The sequence below is a fragment of the Hyalella azteca genome, unplaced genomic scaffold (assembly GCF_000764305.2).
Source record: "Hyalella azteca isolate HAZT.00-mixed unplaced genomic scaffold, Hazt_2.0.2 contig1623, whole genome shotgun sequence".
Lineage (NCBI taxonomy): Eukaryota > Metazoa > Arthropoda > Malacostraca > Amphipoda > Hyalellidae > Hyalella > Hyalella azteca.
Window position 1 is genome coordinate 184,991 of NW_025931927.1, and position 18,906 is coordinate 203,896.

Genomic DNA, 18,906 nt, shown 5'->3' on the forward strand with positions numbered 1-18,906 from the left:
TCGGAGGGATCACTAACGATCACTGCAATCAACGATCTCTGCAATTCAGTGTATTGAAGTAAGTGTCAGTATACTGAAGTAGGTTTAGATGATCATTTGAGAGAAAAGGAGGGAATAATCTATAGTGCAGTATAAAATTATTGTATAGTATATTAAAGTATAGTTGCAATCACTTCACAATATAGGCCCGGGTATAATGGCGTGAAGTAGTTGATATAGTTTTAGCTACAGGAGTAAAGGCAAGGTGATACTGAAATTAATTTATTTAAAGGAATTAGAATTCGTAACATTAAAACGTATCGTAAGAAAAAACCTACGAAAAGCAAATTATTAAATTTCTTATTTGATTTGTAACTAAACTGATATATATCCCAATACCGCCTCAATGATACTTTTTCAATCTTTATGCATGATATTCATGAAATGATTCACGCAATTAATCATTATGTCCGGGAGATGGAAAGTATCCGGAATGACATCACAGCGTCCTGCATTTTTCTAAATTGTATCATTGATCATTGCTCTAATCAATACGTATGATATTCATGAAATAATCAATTAAATTAAACATTCATGTCCAGGAAATGGAGAGCATCCGGAATGACATCACCGCGCTCCGCACTTCAGGCATTCCGCAGAACCACATCGCCACGAACCCTGTCCGCAACGGCGCCATCCACAACAGCAAGAACAACTGGGATATTTTCAAGACCGGCGGCCCTGGTCTTAATAATCCTAATAGAGTTAAGAAACTCACGCAATTCTTCGGAGACGAGCCTCCGCTTGTCAGACTTTTCCTCAGAAAACTTGGCTATGAGGTGAGAAAATATTACTAAATAATAAAAAATATTATATTAAATACTAAAAATTTATTTTTTAAATAATTTTACCATATTTCTTATAATCTAGTATCATGTTCTAAAATATAGTTCGTAATGATTGTAGGTTTTTTTTGGGTAATTTCCTTTAAGTTAATCTAATTTCCCTTTTTCAATTTATTTTCCTCTTAGCCTATCAATTTCATCTAAGACTCTAAGTCAATCGAATTTCCTGTAATTAAATTTATCTTCCTCTAAGCCTATTTAAATTTCTACAGTTAAATTTAATTAATTTTTCAGAAATACGCGCCGGTGTTCGAGCAGGAGAAGATAGGCATGCTGGAGCTCCCATACCTCGACGAGGACCGCCTACTAAAGCTGGGCATTCCTTTAGGACCGCGCGTTCGTATCCTGCAGGAGGCCCAGGGTCCTATCACCACCGATGGCAACCTCAGCGTTTACGTTGTTTGAGTTCACAAGAAATGTAGAAGAAAACTATCAAAAATAGTTACGACAGCGTTTACGTTGAGTTCACAAAAATGTGGAGGAAAACTATCAAAAATAGTTACGACAGCGTTTACGTTGTTTGAGTTCACAAGGAAGTAGAAGAAAACTAACATAAATAGATACGACAACGTTTACGTTTTATGAGTTCTCACGAAAATGTAGAAGAAATCTACCAAAAATAGTTACGACAGCGTTTACGTTGTTTAAGATCCCCTGAAAGGGCCGTAATATCAAAAATAGTATTAATAGTTACTCCGGCAGCAAATCACTGACACCTTTCAAGCTAACCACACCAATCTCAGAGCAGAAATCGTCCGCTACGTGTACATTAGCCGCTACGTGTACTAAGGCCTTAACGTATATTTTGGTCTCTACTTGGATTTATGGGCTTATGCCGCTAAATGTACTTTGGCCGCTACGTGTATTTAGGCAGCTAACTGTACTTAAGCAAACTACGTGTACATAGACCGCTTTGTATTTAGGCCGCAGCGTATAATTAATTAGGCCAATACGTGTATTCGGGACTTTACGTTTACTTAGGCCGCCACGTGTACAAGCATCAAGATACGAGCACTAGTACACCACCATCATACGAATTCCAAGGTCCTAGTCAAATTAATTTTTGAGATTTCATTCAATCAAAGCGAATTCCATTTCAGGCAGAGAGGAAATTTTATTCATTCATAATTTTTGAGGTGTGAGAATTGAAAATTCCCTTCGATACTTAGGCTCTTCTATGTATTTTAATAATGAAGAGACGAAATTTGTGGCGCCATAGATGTCCTTGAATTTTTTACATTTGGCCCATCAGATCGAGGTGCTACACACGAGCTTTGGAAATATTTTCGAATTTGATAGATTTTGAGTTGAAAATAATCACTTTCGAAAAAGTAGGAGCAGCCTTATAACTTATAAGGCTGCACTTATAAGTGCAGCCTTATAAGTTTAAGTGCACTAAATTTTGTTTACTCCAGCCTGCACCAGCTTTGCGTAGCTATCATTAATTGGTAGTTTGATTTAATTAATTAATTTGATTTAATTAGTCATTTCTGACGATAAAGCCGCCGGAATGCTGGAGTAATTGGACCTTGGCATCATTGGGTGAAATTGAAGTGTGGCTAGCGTGATTTTGTGGCTTTCATTTAGTGAACTTAATTTAATTGTAAGATTTATTGAAACTTTTGACTGAGAGGACTGGTAATTTTCAGTATTATGCAAAGCTCAACTCGTTTCTATGTGCTGGCTCTTTCATTTTTAAGAATCAAAACAACCATTCCATTCCAAAGAACTACTATGTTTGTATTGTATTGTGCATATTTTAGAATTGATAAGATAATGTTACTAATATTTCTAAGGCATCGATTATTTTGAATAGGTTGATAATTATATCTGCTCCATAACAGGCTCGTTTCTTTCAATTTAATCCTAATTCGTATCCCGAGGTTTCAACTCGCAAAATGTTCCGGAGTATTCGTATCCATTTCCCTGAAAACGAAAATATTATTCTGAATGTTTCAACGAAACATTTTTAACCGATATTATTTGAAGGTTCTGAAAATGACGATTTTAATGTGCGTTATTTAACTTTTACTTTTTCACGTTAGTTTGTTACGTTTATTTATTGCAATTCAAATTGTGATTTAACATTATGCTTTGAAAGCATGGCACTATTAAGTTTCGGTGTAGCTGCATTATGTTAGTTCATGCGTGTTTAAATGGTTACATTTCAGTAGGTATATGCGATGAATTTTGACTCAGCTGCGCAGTCAGTTTATGGAATTTTTAGTTATTTTTGAGTAATTTTTAGTTAAGGCGTCTCCGAAGAAAACCTGAGCAAAATGTCTTGACTATTCTAAGCAGTCTCCTTCTGGGCTTCATCCTCCTCAAACTCTTCGTCCTCAACAGCAGCTTCTTGATACTGCTGATACTCTGAGACCAAGTCGTTCATATTGGACTCCGCCTCAGTGAACTCCATTTCGTCCATACCTTCTCCAGTATACCAATGCAAGAACGCCTTGCGCTTGTACATGGCGGTGAACTGATCGGCAATCCGCTTGAAGATTTCTTGGATGGATGTCGAGTTTCCGATGAAAGTGGCGGACATTTTCAAGCCTCTAGGAGGGATATCACAAACTGCTGTCTTCACGTTATTGGGAATCCATTCAACGAAGAAAGGGGAATTCTTGCTCTGGATATTGATCATCTGTTCGTCAACGTCTTTCATGGACATTCGCCCTCTGAAAATAGCAGCCACTGTGAGATAGCGTCCATGGCGTGGGTCGCAAGCTGCCATCATGTTCTTGGCGTCGAACATTTGCTGAGTTAATTCAGGCACGTTGAGGTTGCGATAGTTGGTCGCATTGCGGGCAGTGAGTGGAGCAAAACCAGGCATGAAGAAGTGAAGGCGAGGGAATGGCACCATATTCACGGCCAGCTTCCGAAGATCTGCATTGAGTTGACCAGGGAACCTGAGACAAGTCGTCACTCCCGACATGGTTAACGAGACCAAGTGGTTGAGGTCACCGTAAGTTGGCGTTTCCAATTTAAGTGTCCTGAAGCAAATGTCGTAGAGTGCTTCGTTGTCGATGCAAAAAGTAGAATCGGTGTTCTCAACAAGCTGATGAACAGACAGCGTTGCATTGTAAGGCTCTACGACAGTGTCCGACACTTTGGGTGAGGGTACAACAGAGAAAGTGTTCATGATCCTGTCAGGATACTCTTCTCTGATTTTAGAAATGAGCAAAGTCCCCATACCGGAGCCGGTGCCACCTCCAAGGGAGTGTGCGAGTTGGAATCCTTGGAGCATGTCGCAGTTTTCGGCCTCTTTTCTGACGATGTCGAGGACAGCGTCGACCAGTTCAGCGCCCTCCGTGTAATGACCCTTAGCCCAGTTGTTGCCGGCGCCGCTGTGGCCTGAGGTGAGTGCAAACACTTCTTAATTATTAATGTCAATTAGGATTTTCACTCCTTGATTTTGATTAATCTTTATACTCATTGCTTTTGATTAAATTTTTACGATTAAAATAATAATCGATTTATAATATATTTATTATATAATAATAAATAAGTCGATTTTCATTAAACTTTTTACTCATTGATTTCAACTAAACCTTCATTCTTCACTTTACTAAAATCGTTTTTCCCTTTCAATGAAGCAAGTTCAATCATCTAATTTTTATTCCGGTTCATAAAATCGAGAGATAGCATTCAATATGATATTTATAATCATTTGAAATTATATAATATAATTATTTATAATAATAAATTAGCTTGGCTGACGATGAGAGTATAAGTTCGGTAGGTACGTCAACATGTAATAAATGTTATGATTGCAAAAGTTTTATATTTATCATGGAGTCCAAAAGTTGTGTGTACAGCTATTCTTTTTATTGCAATTCATTTGGTATAAATTTCCCCCGTTGTTCCTCACATGTCAGTAAAACATGATTTTCAAGTCATTTTCGTTGAAAATGTTGGGGCCTCGAGCGAAAACTTTTCAAAGTTGTAAATGATCTTATTGTGTTACTTAAGGCAGCAACCAGGGAGCTCTGAAAAATTTAAAGAAGCGTTCACTATCATACCATCAATCATACTAAATTGAAATAGATAATTTAACATATAGAGAGCATGAGAGTTTAAAGATAATAACGTGCCAGCTAGAGAGTGGGGTGTGGCACCATTCCTGCCGCAATATACAGGTTGAAGTCATCTTGATTACCTTGGTTATATTCTCCTATATAAACACAAGTCTTACAAAGACAAGCTGTACAGTGAGTATATTTGTGCAGTATTTAGGCTACTCCACCCATCCACTGCGATGCCTTCGCCTAAATGAACCCGCCCTAGTCTTCTAATTCCCGGTAAGCGCCTTCACATATACCAGACTTAAACTATTAATTCTTACAAATTCTTTTAATAAAATGATGGTAAAAGTAGCAAATTTAACAAATTTAGTACTTTATACGAACGTACAGCCATCATATTTTGCTCTTTAAAGCTGAATTTTGAAATATTATTGTAGGAATAACATTGCAAGTGGCTATAGGATTGGGCCTAGCCTCAGGGAACAGTTTTTTAATTGATCAAGTGAGCCAGAACAGTAATGAAGTAGCCTGGAGGCTTGGGCTGGGTCTTTGTCGAAAATATTGCCTTGCTTTTTAAATTGCATTTTCAGTTTCATAATAATATACTTAGACTGACAGCCTGCTCTTAATTAGCTTGACCTTGTATATAATTATGGGTCTTGAATTTTCTTACTAAATCGCTTTCAGTCGTCATTAGTGAGAATAATTACGAAACTGTGAATAAATACGCATATCTTGACCTAATTATGTTCTCGCAACTCGGTGTTGCTAAAGTCCAATCGGGCCAGAATCTTTTTCATTTCGAATTAACGCATAAAAAAATACTGATTATATTTCTTGTATCGCTGATGCCTTGAACCTAATTAAAACTGTTCTGAAATACTTCCTGAATCCACATCAGCGAAATAACTTTTAAATGATTCATCGCATTTAAGCAATAGAAAATTGTAGAGAAATTGCCTAATTTTCTCATTTTCATTTATTTAATTGCTTCTATATTATATTCTACTGATTCATTTAATATGAAGTCAAAGTTTTATAGACACTTCAACTTTGCTTAAGAATTTCAAAACATTTCTACAAGTTCAGGAACAAGTTTATGCGCATATCAAATTATATTGTGTTAATTAAAGTCTCGATCCTCAACTGCCAGTCTCACCTGTGATGTACTCATCTGGCTGAAAAAAAAAAAAGTTTTCTAACATTGCCCGTTCTTTTATCAATTTGCAGAGCGCCATTTAAACATTAAATGCACATGACAAGTCTCACCAAAAATGTAGTTCTCAAGCTTAAAGAGATGCCCTTTAATAATATGCAGAACGGTATTTAAAATTTTTGATGAGTTGTTTTTTATCAACATGCAGAGCATGTTGATGTTTTTATCAACATGCAGATAATGTATATCTATACATTAAATATGTATGTCAAGTCTCACAAAAAAATGTAGTACTCAAGCTTAAAAGATGCCCTTTAATAATATGCAGAACGGTGTCTAAAATTTTTGATGAGTTGTTTTTTATCAACATGCAGATAATGTATGAATATACATTAAATATGTATGTCAAGTCTTACCAAAAATGTAGTTCTCAGGCTTGAAGAGATGACCGTAGGTTCCTGCTTTAACAGAGTCCATGGTGCCAGGCTCGAGATCGAACAATATCGCGCGTGGGACGAAATGGTTCGTGGACGAAGCTTCGTTAAAGTAAACGTTGATTCTTTCGAGCTGCAATTCTGCGATGTCTTTGACGGTGCCGTTATGAACTCCCATCGCGTCCAAGCCATGTTCGTCGCTGATGATTTCCCAGAACTGGAACGGTATATGCATTAAGTTTTTCATGCTTTGGCTGTAAACAATTTATTCCAGAGATAAAAGGGTCCCCCAAGTGGCCGAAAACATAAGACTAAACAAGGTAATCCGTGAACAATATTTCGTTATTACTAATCTTCACATTCCTCGCATTACATTCGATTTTGTTTTCCAGGTAAAAAGACGGAAGAAGCGGTCGTGACATTTATGTTTTTTCAAATATATTTGCACTAGCGATAACGTTTTTTATGTATTATATGCAAGCTTTTGGCATTTCAAGTGCTTATGAATCATTCGCCTAATCTTAAAAGTGCTACTTAAAAACTTTTATCACTATAATATTTCTCTTTGTCTTATTGATTTGCTGCCGCTCAGTTTATTTATATCAGTTTATTTATAGCAGCTTAGTGTAACGATGGAGAGCTAATCTTCATTTTGGTGTATTCAAGCCGTGCATATTGTTACGCAGAATCCTGTTACAACTTAAACATCAAAATAATTTTAGTGAGAGGAAAACGCTGAAACTGAAACTGAAAACACTGAAATTCAGTCAACATCAAATTCTGGATCAGCGAACCAATGCACGACTGAAATTTTGTTTTGTCATTTGTTGAAATAAAATGTAATCTACTAAATTAGAGCAAAAATTTATAACATCATTTTGATTCGGTGATACATGAAATTATGCTCAAATAGAAAGCTTATACAGAATTTCTTTATTTAATATAAGCACGGTTAAATGCGCTTGAAATATATCGTGCAATTGAGATCAAATCCAGTGCAAAAAATTCAGTTACTTGAACGCTTATATATATTAAATCACGAAGTATGAATAAATGTATACTGAACTGGAATATTCAAGCATGATCGATGACCAGTAGGCGCAATATTTACAAATCAGGGCAAATACGACGCTGTAAGCAAGAGAATGTCAAGACAATTTTTAGTCGAGTCATTTATTTCCTAAAATGCAAGCTCTTGTATCAACATGCCTGATTAAACTGCAGTTAAAGTCATCACTTAATATTCACTAAACAAGCTACACTCGGGATAAACATGACTGCAAGTTTCATGATTGGCAATTTCCTCATATAGCACTATTTCTTATTACGGGTAAAGCAACGCCTTCGCTATTCATTTGCATTGCAAGAAACTAATGTGGCGGTACGACAGCAAGCTTGGTCTACTGGCCAAATAAGGCCTAAAGCGGACAGTATCTGAGAAGCGATGTTCACGATAACGATTGCTCAAGAAGTCCTGGCAGTCAAGCCTAGCGAACAACAACAATTGAGCCACAAAGGCGATGCATGTCTTGACTCTCGTCAGGTACAACAGCAGTCGAACATATGTCAGCTGTCCTACTCAAAGTTGACAACTCCCGATCGCGAAGCTGGATGTGGTCCATGTAAGTTAACTGCGCCCAGCATGACTCACCAGTCAATGAGCTTTATATTTCCGAACTGGTTAGGATGGCTGACAAACCTGTTAGACTAATGTTGGTGTCTCAGATTAAGATACTTTGTTCATGGAATTAAAACTTTGGTCTCCGAAGTCGTTTGAACTCATTTGAGGCTGAAACAATTTTATGTTTGAAGGACCAATATAATATGGAGATCATCAATTACTTGTTTTGTGCAGTTGTTCTTTTCATAGGTAACTAGTTGTTCTCGTGTCCAAGTTTTCTAAATTTCTCTGTTTTACAAATTAGAGTTCAATCAGAAACACAATGCGTAAATGTCATCTCAAAAATTTTCGAGTAAGAGGATAGAAATATCTAGGAAAATAACCCCATGTGGCATCATCGTGTACGAGAATAAAATTTAGCATCAAATTAAATCTCGTCTCGTGCGTTGTGCAAACCTCAACGACTCAAAGATTTGCACGGATTATTAGAAATCACAGACACCAAGTAAGATTCCAGGAAATTTTGTAATGGAAAATAACATCACTGCAGAGATTGTTCAGAGATTTATATCAAGATCTTTTGGATTTTTTTACGTGCAACGAGTCTAAATAAAGTTCTCGAGATGAGAAGGGTGGTGTAACAAAAATTCCGAGAAAATAGCGCCACGAATTTTTTTCAAATCTAAATAAATTATTTTTCGATTAGGAAGTGTTTTGGTACCTAACAATAATCTTGACTTTTCGGAAGTGACACCTTAGCTACAATATCTTTCATTGGTTTGCGTGCAAATTAATTTTATTGGAGAGATAAACAAAAGACCTGGAGATTACTAGTGACCCTAATTTTAGGAATAAAAAATGCAAGATAATAGGTAATGGACATTAACCTCTTTAAGATTAGGTCAAGCTTGAACTGATGGATTCAGGGGTTGGGTAGAAGACCGTTCGGATATGGCGACATGTAATTTTTGGCAAACATGGTTATATTGCAGGAAAAATTTATGAGAGAAATAAAATTCGAAAATTTTGTTTCTGGTCGCAAAACAAATTCCAAGAAAATTGTTTTTCAGCACAATTTTTACTTGAAATTAATTCTAACTCAAATTGTGCACAGGGCATCTCTATCGGTCGCCTAGTGTACAGTATCGTCGGCGCTGAAGAATAGGCCAAGTTTTGCCTGTCGCCGATTCATGACTAAGTCTCCTCCAGTTCTTCTCTACTAAGTTCTGCTTGACCATGAACTATTAAAAGTCTGAGCAGCGAAGCACGAAGATGAACTGATATTTGCGACGTTGAAGTGAATCACCATGCTGTGACTCTCGCGTTTAAAGCGACACGCCCTACGCAGTACGATACCCTACAAGGCAAGACTTCACGAGCAAACTTGGGCAGCAGCATTTGATTTCGACGAGCCGTAAACGAAATGTACGTCGACCTGCACCAAGTTAGGCACGAACTACGAGTGAAATTATCGTTCGCTTAAATTTGCGGGCACGAAAATATGCCCATGCTCGCTGTTTGGTACTAATTTTTTATGTAAAGAAATGTAGTATTAGTATTGCAGTATTAATATTGTAGTATCTCCTATGTAGTACTGCATAGAACTAACAAATTTAAATATATTTGTAGTTTACGTTTGTGGAAAATGTATTTCTAATAGCGCCACTGGGGGTAAAATGTTCAATTGATCAATACTGATGAAAAGTCAATAGTTGTATCTAGCTTCACGGTCAATAATAAGGCCGAGTTCATTTACAATTTACAGTTTTCACCATTCTAGAGCCAAATCACCAACTTATCAAATCGGTTTTATGATACATGCCCACTAGCGAAATTGCCCACAATTATCACATATTGCTATTAGATTCTAGACGCAAATATAACTAAAGCTGACTACATAGGCAGTGCAGAAAGGCCATCCGAACATAAATGCAGCAGTGTGTCAATTTTTAAAGGTGTCAATTTTTTACCTATCATTGAAATTGAAAGGTATTAGCATATTACAAAACAAGAAAGGAAAATTTTAGAAGGAGCTGTAATTTTTGTCCAATATTCTTTCATACATGAGCACACAAATTTCAAATATGCTTAAACTCCCGTTAATATCAATATGCCACACAGTATAGTAGTTCATTAGTGGTTATAACAACAAAAAAATATAAAATACCTGCCATTCAATTAACTATCACATTTTAATACATATGTACATGCTACTCCATTGGAAATATACCGAATAATAACAATATTCGGAATTTAAAATAAATATCAAGAACTAGAATACAGGAAGGGTATCAAAAACTTTTCAGCGATAAAATACTTTAAACTTTACAATTAGCATGAATTAATGTGATGAATTTTCTGACTTTTGGAGCCAGACATAAAAAATATCAGCCAATTCTCATCAGTCATAATTTTATTTAAATGATTTTTTTACATGCTAATACATGATAATTGAATATTTTGTTAATTTTGTTTTCTTATAATTAATCCTTGGCTTTATTGTCGTGGTATTTAGGAATTATGTTGCGAAAGATACTTTAAGTTAGTCAAGCTGGAATTTTAATTAATTTCTATTATAATTAGTTTAATTCAATTTTCAATTTAATTTATTCGATTTTTAATTAAATTAATTAAATTGAATTTGAATGTAATATAATTATTTTAAATTTAAATTTAATTAATTTATTAATTAATCATAATTTATTAATTCTTATTAATAAATTTATTAATTCTATTTATTAATTCATACTAATAAATTAATAAGAATTTATTAATTCTTACCTTGGATCCGATTTGGTTGCCGCACTGGCCGGCCTGGAGGTGGAGGACTTCCCTCATGCTGCTCGTCTGCCTGATAAAAATTCTCGAAAAGAATTTCCTGCGTGAGCCGGGAAATTTATACTTTAATGTCTGAAAAATAAATGAAGTGAATTAAGAGTAGGATAAATTATTTGTGACATTCAAAAATATTACAGAAGTATTTAAGATGATGCATAAAAAATTGGACAGCGTCGAAAATATTCGATAAAAATTTTGGAGAAAGCTTGTCCTACACCTTTTCGTTATGATGATCTACATTTTACAGAAAAGAATTATCGTAGTTTCCAAACTTTAAAAAATGAACATGGTAAACTTGTCTTCTAGATGGTAAATTTGATTTTATTTGAAATTGTATCATTTTACCATGAATGTATTTAATAGTGAATTAATAATCGATTATCAAATGCTAACATTAAAATTTTAATTTTAACATAAATCACAAATGAACATAAAGTAATTAAATACATTTTACTAACATATACATTGATGAATTTTGTTCTAGATTATGACTTCGCTGAACCTACAATTGAGCTCAAAATCAGATACGATTAATTGACTGGACTCTAATTAAATAATTGGAACCATAATTATTAAGACAATCAGAATTTTAGTGCTCTGCTGCATACCTAAAAACATTTCAAGCGATTAATGAAGAACCACTACTAATTAGAGTCACTATTAATTAGATTACTAAATAGAATTGCCCTTCAACAACTTAAAAGTTTCCAATTCACGCAAAAAAACGTTCGTAAAGCAATGCTAGCTTTTCTAGAGGCTTCCTAATGGCCCTAGTTAAGTAGTCTCAAGTTTACGAATAAAAAAGATGACATGCACGAGAGAGTCGAGAGCTCCCTAGAGCGCGTGCACACACCTCCACGACTGTGAGTTGTCTGCTGCAGACCAAATACCAGGACCCTTTTTATACCTGGCGACGACCGTTCGCCCTCGATGTTGTTTGTGCGCCTGGTATGACTCATCCAAATGGTGTACGTGGCGACGTTCGTTTAGCAGGACCAAGTATAGAATTCTTCTTCACGTTAAAGCGTGCGCTTGTGTTTAAGGCAATAAGATTTATAGATTTATGAAGGTTTTAGGTTTTCTGGACAAGCTTCTGCATATTGTTGTGTTTACTCGAAGTGGAAAAATGTGCAAAATAGGGTATTTTTTTCACTCCTGTGTGCACTCTAACCATTTAAAAATTTTCAAAATCGTCCTGCTCATTCATATATAACGGAACAATGTATTAATGAGCATACCAAAATGTGAAACGATTCTCCTATGATGGTATAATTACACGTGAAATCGAACGATCGTAAAATGAAAAAATGTTATAAGAGTCACCGTTCTTTCGTAAAATCAAATTCTCTTAGTAAAAAATCGACAATATCTTCGATATACGTTAAATGTCAAAGATTATTTTTAGATTAGATTTTCTTCGTTCGTAGTTACAGTCTTACAGATAACTAGCATTAGTCATGCGATCACGCTTTTTTTACTGCTCATATAATCTTTAGAGGTTCAATGCAATATAAGTCCCTATTGAAAAACAGGTTAGTCAAAGATCGCGATTTCTAGCTTCGACATTTTCCTTATATATGCATGCAAGCAATGAGCAATTGTCTGCATGGTAAATGTGTTCATAGACTCACGGATAAATCAACTGCATTATATATAATGCTGGACTTAATTTACATTATTGACATGACCGACTGCGACGCCCAATTTGAATGACGCATCGCCTTGTCAGAGAAACTTCATTGCATTATTTTTCTTCACGTTAGAGAATATCAAGACAGTTCAAAATATTCCATGAGCATTATTTTTACTAAATTTGTGAAAAATTCACAATGACTGGTAGAATATTTAGTGAGGATGCGTTAAGTATTGTGGGCGTTCAAAATATTATTTACCAGCAAGTTTATTTGATTTAGTATATTGAATTTGCAAGAGTCATGTGTTGAAAAACTATCACTATACATTTACCTTATTAACTTTCATATTCCATTATTGTGGATCATTACTTGCACTGCATTGCAGTTTCCAGTATTTGTGATCCATAGAAAATTTAAAATATATTCTATTTTCCATTATATTATATAATAGAAAATAGAGTTTCTTCGTTCATAATGAATCATTACATGTGTTGCACATTCATGCATGAAATTTGTTACCGGTTGAGCATTTTATTAATAATAATATAATCGGTTACGGCAAACTTTCAATTTTTCTCACAGGTTACAAGAGCAGGCATCATCCGTGATTCCGTCAATTCGATGTCATTTACTAAGTCGACTTTCGGTTGTCCTATTCAGAAGCCTGCAAAAAAATGATATTCTATTAGACTTTTCCGAAAAGTTAAATACCTTCAGTCAGTCATAATAAAATTTCAGTTAAATAAAATAATATTCTACGTTAAACAAGACGCAAGTTTTAAATTATTCAACAAATTCTTCGTCATTTCATTACAGAGATCAAACCGCGTCTATACCACAACTCCTTCATTAGTTAGAGTTTTAAGACTTTCTTCAATAATGTGGCAAAATAAAAATGTTAAAATACATGAGGAAACTAAAAATGTTTCTGGTGTGCATTAAGTTTAATTTGTTTGTTCACTTTTGACAGTTTAGAAGCAGTGCTGTAAATTAGTACGGACTTCAGATAATTAGAACTTGCTTAAAACAATTAGAACATACTTCACCTAATTACATATTACTTAGAACAGTTAAAGCTTACTTCAGATAATCAAAACTCACTTAAAACAATTATAACTTATTTCAGATGATTATAACTTATTTTAGATAATAAGAAATTACTTAGAACAGTTAAAGCTTACTTCAGATAATTAGAACTTCTGCAGATCTTTTAAGCGCCCAGGAGACGCTCGGCAAGTCACATACACTTCACTCTACGAGCTCGCCGTGACTGGCGACAAACTTATTGATGTTAATTGTTTACATTATAAAAATACTCAAAACGATCAGAAAAGTCGATCATTTCGATTACAAGAACTTCGGTCTTTTATAAAGTTGTATTTGCTTTGAATTGAGCGAATTTACTTAAGTATTTAAATTATCACAACATTCAAATACATTCATCAATTAATTTAAAAATGATTAATTCTTTCAAAATTTTGTCAAGCTGCTTATACCTTTGAGACCTTTTATAATATATTTTGTCAAATTATTACTTAATATAGTAATTTTCAATTGGCACACTGCGCCGTATGTGATATTCAGCAAAATTAACACTTTCGCCAAGGCGCAGTTTTAGAAAAGAAAAGATCAGTTATATTTTCTCGACAAAATCCCCACCCATGTTTCAGCGATGATTTCGACCCATGTTCCAGCCATAAGAACATAAAATTTCGGGATTGTGGAATTTATAAAAAAAAATTCTTTGAACGCATTAAAAAAATAAATAGAAATTTATTATTCTGTGAGTCACGCAGTAATCATTTTTAACTTGACAAATCTACAAATCTTGATAAGTAAAATTAGGTAATCATGTACTTCGCAAAATATTTCATAAAATTTGACTGCTCTCAATTCATTTTCAAAGTTTATTAATTAACATATGGGGTGCAGATAATATTCATAGCTTAAATTTCGAGTTAGGTTAGACAAGTTATATTATATGACTGAGTAATAACATAACCTGACTTGAAAACAATAATAAGAAAAATATAATATAAATAATAATAACATTAAGTTATACAATATAGTTGAGTAAAAACATAACCTAACTTGAGAACCATAATAAATATTGTAATATTAGTAGTAGTAGTACTAGTAGTAGTAGTAGTAGTAATGTAAGGAATCCTACCTACATAATAACTCAATGTAAGGTATCCTACCTACATAATAACTTAATGTAAGAAATCCTGCCTACATAATAACTTCATGTAAGGAATCCTACCTACATAATAACTCAATGTAAGGAATCCTATACCTACATAATAACTTAATGTAAGGAATCCTACCTACATAATAACTTAACCCCACAACTGAGACCTGCAGTCAGACACCGCGAGCTCAGCGGTGGGGCGCTCAGGAACAATCCCCCTAGGAACGCGGAATCCCATAGGACTTTTGACGCGCACAGACACCCGTCAGAAATCCCGCCTGAGGGGCATAATAAAATTAACAATATAAATATTAATAAGGTTAAGTTACACTATATAACTGAGTAATAACCATTACCTGACTTGAGAGCATCCGCGCATTTTATGGATAAGGAAACGATCAGTAATTGAACATTATCTTTAATAGGAAGTTTTATATGTACAAGTAAATTGACAAAAGAATATGAAGGTGGTTCTTTGCTGTAGCGCTAGTGTACATTGAAGTTGTGGCTAATATTTCCATGTCATGCGAATTGAATGAACAGAAATTTGTCTCTTGCGACTTTGGAAATCAGGAAAAAATTTGCTGACGAATTTTCTTTTATACTTATTTAACACATGTGTATGTAACAATGTATAGATAGGTATTTATAATATAACATTCCAGCGTATACGTCATTTCTGTGTGAAATAACCAGTCCAAATAACCGTGCACTTTCTGCCCTTGCGCGGGTCATTTGGACCCAATTAGTCTTGACCTGAGGTCGGATATACGACCTCAAACGGCAGTATATATCCGAGTAAAATTATCATTAATATTCACCAAGAATTTCGCCCGCTTCAGAATGTTGCTGGTGTGATTTTTTTCATTTCGTGTCGATACAATGAATATTTTAACTTATACAATGCTTTGAATAGAACTATCAGGCTACAAATCTCACAATTTAATATAATCAAACTGATTAATAATTCGAGCACAGCCATTTAAAGTGTATATGAAATCAGACCTGTCGTGTGAACGCTGCAACTCTTCTGACGTATAACTAACCACGTCAATACTTTATTGTTCTTCATGATTAATGCCTAATTAATTGACTTAATTAAGTGACAATTGTATTTTTGAGCATTTTCTTGACTCTTGCCAATAATAATTCGTATGCGTAATTCGGACAAAGAATTCCACGTTTACAAGAGGCCGCTAAATTTAAAGTAAAATTCATTCATATTCCATCAATAATGTTGCATAATTCATGTTCCACCATTCATGTTCCATCATTCATGTTATCTTGAACGAAGGCTTTTTATATAATCTAGTCAGGAATAATCAGTTTGCGGTCACTGCTAAACTATTGGCTGGTGGTTTCATTAGATTACAACATTCAATATGTCTTGAATGGGAAAATTTAAGAAGTTAATTCGATGGTATCCTCACCACTGATTAAACTACAAATTTTAATCTAGGAACTCACATTCAAAAACAATTTAAGCTTTTTTTCCAATGTAGATATGGTGAATTTAATTGGCCCCTTCGATGCTTTTAAATTCTTGGTGAACTTGAGATTTATGCAGGCTTTTGACACAAGTACTTATATACAATTTAAACACGGCGAGCTGGAAAAAGATTTTCAGTCTGCCGATTTCAGCAGCAATTTTGGGACTCTGGACCACTATACGGACAGCAAGTACAGGGCCTCTGGCCCACTATAGGGACATCAAGTACAGGGCCTCTGGACCACTATACGGACAGCAAGTACAGGGACTCTGGCCCACTATAGGGACATCAAGTACAGGGACTCTGGCCCACTATAGGGACAGCAAGTACAGGGACTCTGGCCCACTATAGGGACATGACCCGGCGAGCAAACCTTACTTCGAGTTTTAGGAACCATCGCAACTGGACCACAATGGGTCCAAGATACACAATCTCGAATTAGACAGAGTCTTACAATATCCTTACAATACTTTCCATATTTTAATACGTATCTGGGAATAAATTTCACCGTCTGATTATGCTGTTAATTTCTATCCAAAATTGCCAAGATCGTTTGAAATAATTTCTATCTGTCTTGCATATTAAATTATGACAAAAATTTTACAAAACAGTTTCATAAAAATAATGAAAGTAGCAGAGAAGGGATAACGAGTATTTGGAAAAAAAACCATCATGAATATTTTCTGAATTTGATATTTTTAGACGACAATGCACGTAGAATACGCAACATTTATCCGCGGGCATTTGAACTAATAATGCTGCAAAACATATTATTAAACTAAGTTGAATTTTAAGAATTACACTTAAATTTTCAAAATTCAAATAGTTACGGACATGTGCCATCTTTAACTTAGTTTTTAGGACTCAATTATCATAAAACTATTTTTCTATCTTAGACCAGATAAGTTAAGTGAATTATGCGACGTTGCTTTTAATACATATTATCCTAAATTGTGTTCAAGTTCCTTTGTTCACCTCACATAATCCTTGATCTCGCTTTCCCGAACGGATGAACAAATTATCATTGACCGTAGTGGACAAATTAACTAAATTATTAACCTAGAGTGTGACTATAACGAATAAGCAATAGGTTCGTCCAAAAGGCCATTGGCCTATTTCTTCAGCGCCGACATTTCTATTCTATTCTAAAAGTGACATTTTCATTTCTTTAAAGGCCTGCGACGGTGATGGTATTTTAAGACTTCAATATTTCTCTCTTTACGTCCAAGACAAAAAAGTTAATAAATTAGGACCTTCTCTATGACCGAGTGAAGTTACTAAGCTTAGCCATCGCAACCTAAGCCAAATTAATTGATTGAAAACAAACAGAGGCGCAAATCATTTCAAAAATTTATAATCTTGGGACAAATTTTGCGTATTGAGAAGCAATTCCCCGACGTACGAATTACAACAGTTACTTGTTTATCAACATCAAATAATTATCCCCCTTTTCACTGTTTATTTTTAATGTTGACTTCCTTTCTCATTCACCGAGATAGCAATGCCTCTGAAAATTAAACTTAGAGTAATTAGGTATAGTTAAACTTAATTACTATTCAAGCTGCCTTGGTACAATGCAATCCCTGTAAAAAATCTATACACTTTTCAAATAACATTTTAAAAAATATGTCAATGGAAAAAAGTACTTAAAAAAAATGTTGCGGGTGGAAAAAAATTACTTGCAATGACCCGTTCAAAAAAATTATTGTCAAGTTTAAGATATTTACAATTCGATGAATTCTCCTAAACTCCTACTATTTACAGTCTTGAATCTTACGCAAAATATCATTCCAATTTTGATTTAATGCTAAAAAAAGAGCTGATGCATTTAAATAATGATTTACATACCGCTTAGATGTCAGTAGTGTTGGCCGAATTGCTGTGGCCGACGCTACTGCATTAATTGAGTTTTCTTGCTTAATTTAAGTCTTAATGAAAAATGCAGCAGTGGGATATTTAACTTCATGAAGATAAATTTGGCGTTCTCGCTCCGAAATTTTCAGCAAAAATGTCAGTGAGAATTTGTTTTCATCAGAGTAATGTTATCAGTAAATTGTTAGTATATGAGCTACCATCAATGCCACATGAGTCATCACTATGCAGTCACTGCACCTCGCCTGTCTTCACTGAAAAGCGTACAATATTGATCCAAACTACGATTTGTAGGGTTCTATAACTCCATGGTTGAACTATATAAGGTTGACCCACGAGAAGTTCCGTCTTTCAGTTCAGCTTTCTTGTTACGTCACTGAGATCGAGAAACGTAAACAAACCGTGATTCCCATGACGTATTGGTTGACTGGTTTGAAAACATTTCGGTGATTGGTTAATGCCCGTGTCGTCACTGAGATCAGTGACGTCACAGGCGAACAACAAACTACATCCTCAAAAATGCGCTTTTCATGGGACGAACTTATACTAGTTCAACCATGGATAACCCTGTTATGACTACGAAGCTGTTTGGTTCGCGCTAGAAAGATGTGCTTCAGTTTTGATTATATAAGTAATCGTTTCTATTGACGGGTGATGATTTTAGTGCTGCTGGCGATGTTATCGGCATTAACGGGAGCTCAGAATGTGAATTTTGAAGAAATTAATTCACGTATTCGTATTCGGATAATCAAAAATTAAAC

General features: G+C 34.8%; 2 protein-coding genes across 2 annotated transcripts in view; one reads left to right on the forward strand and one right to left on the reverse strand.

Moving 5' to 3' along the window:
• Positions 1–2,729, forward strand: part of LOC108678959 — a 55,996-nt gene extending 53,267 nt beyond the window's left edge. Inside the window, exons 16-17 of the mRNA XM_047883294.1 lie at positions 582–818; positions 1,119–2,729. Of these exons, the coding sequence (XP_047739250.1) occupies positions 582–818; positions 1,119–1,289 (408 nt within the window). The 3' untranslated portion in view covers positions 1,290–2,729. The remainder of the gene's footprint in view (positions 1–581; positions 819–1,118) is intronic.
• A 168-nt stretch (positions 2,730–2,897) lies between these two features.
• LOC108678976 (tubulin beta chain) lies at positions 2,898–11,032 on the reverse strand. The gene is made up of 3 exons (XM_018167473.2): positions 10,902–11,032; positions 6,482–6,716; positions 2,898–4,238 (listed from the first exon to the last, which is right to left on the reverse strand). The coding sequence occupies exons 1-3, from the start codon at positions 10,956–10,958 to the stop codon at positions 3,178–3,180; spliced, it is 1,353 nt and encodes a 450-aa protein (XP_018022962.1). The 5' UTR covers positions 10,959–11,032; the 3' UTR covers positions 2,898–3,177.
• Positions 11,033–18,906: the final 7,874 nt, after the last annotated feature.

Bases quoted from the DNA above. Each gene is read 5' to 3' on its own strand.
- LOC108678976 (XM_018167473.2), bottom strand. From the start codon at position 10,958: ATGAGGGAAGTCCTCCACCTCCAGGCCGGCCAGTGCGGCAACCAAATC. The intron at 6,717-10,901 runs GTAAGAATTAAT...ATACCGTTCCAG, and splicing joins GCAACCAAATCGGATCCAAG to TTCTGGGAAATCATCAGCGA. The intron at 4,239-6,481 runs GTAAGACTTGAC...CACTCACCTCAG, and splicing joins GCCTGAGAACTACATTTTTG to GCCACAGCGGCGCCGGCAAC.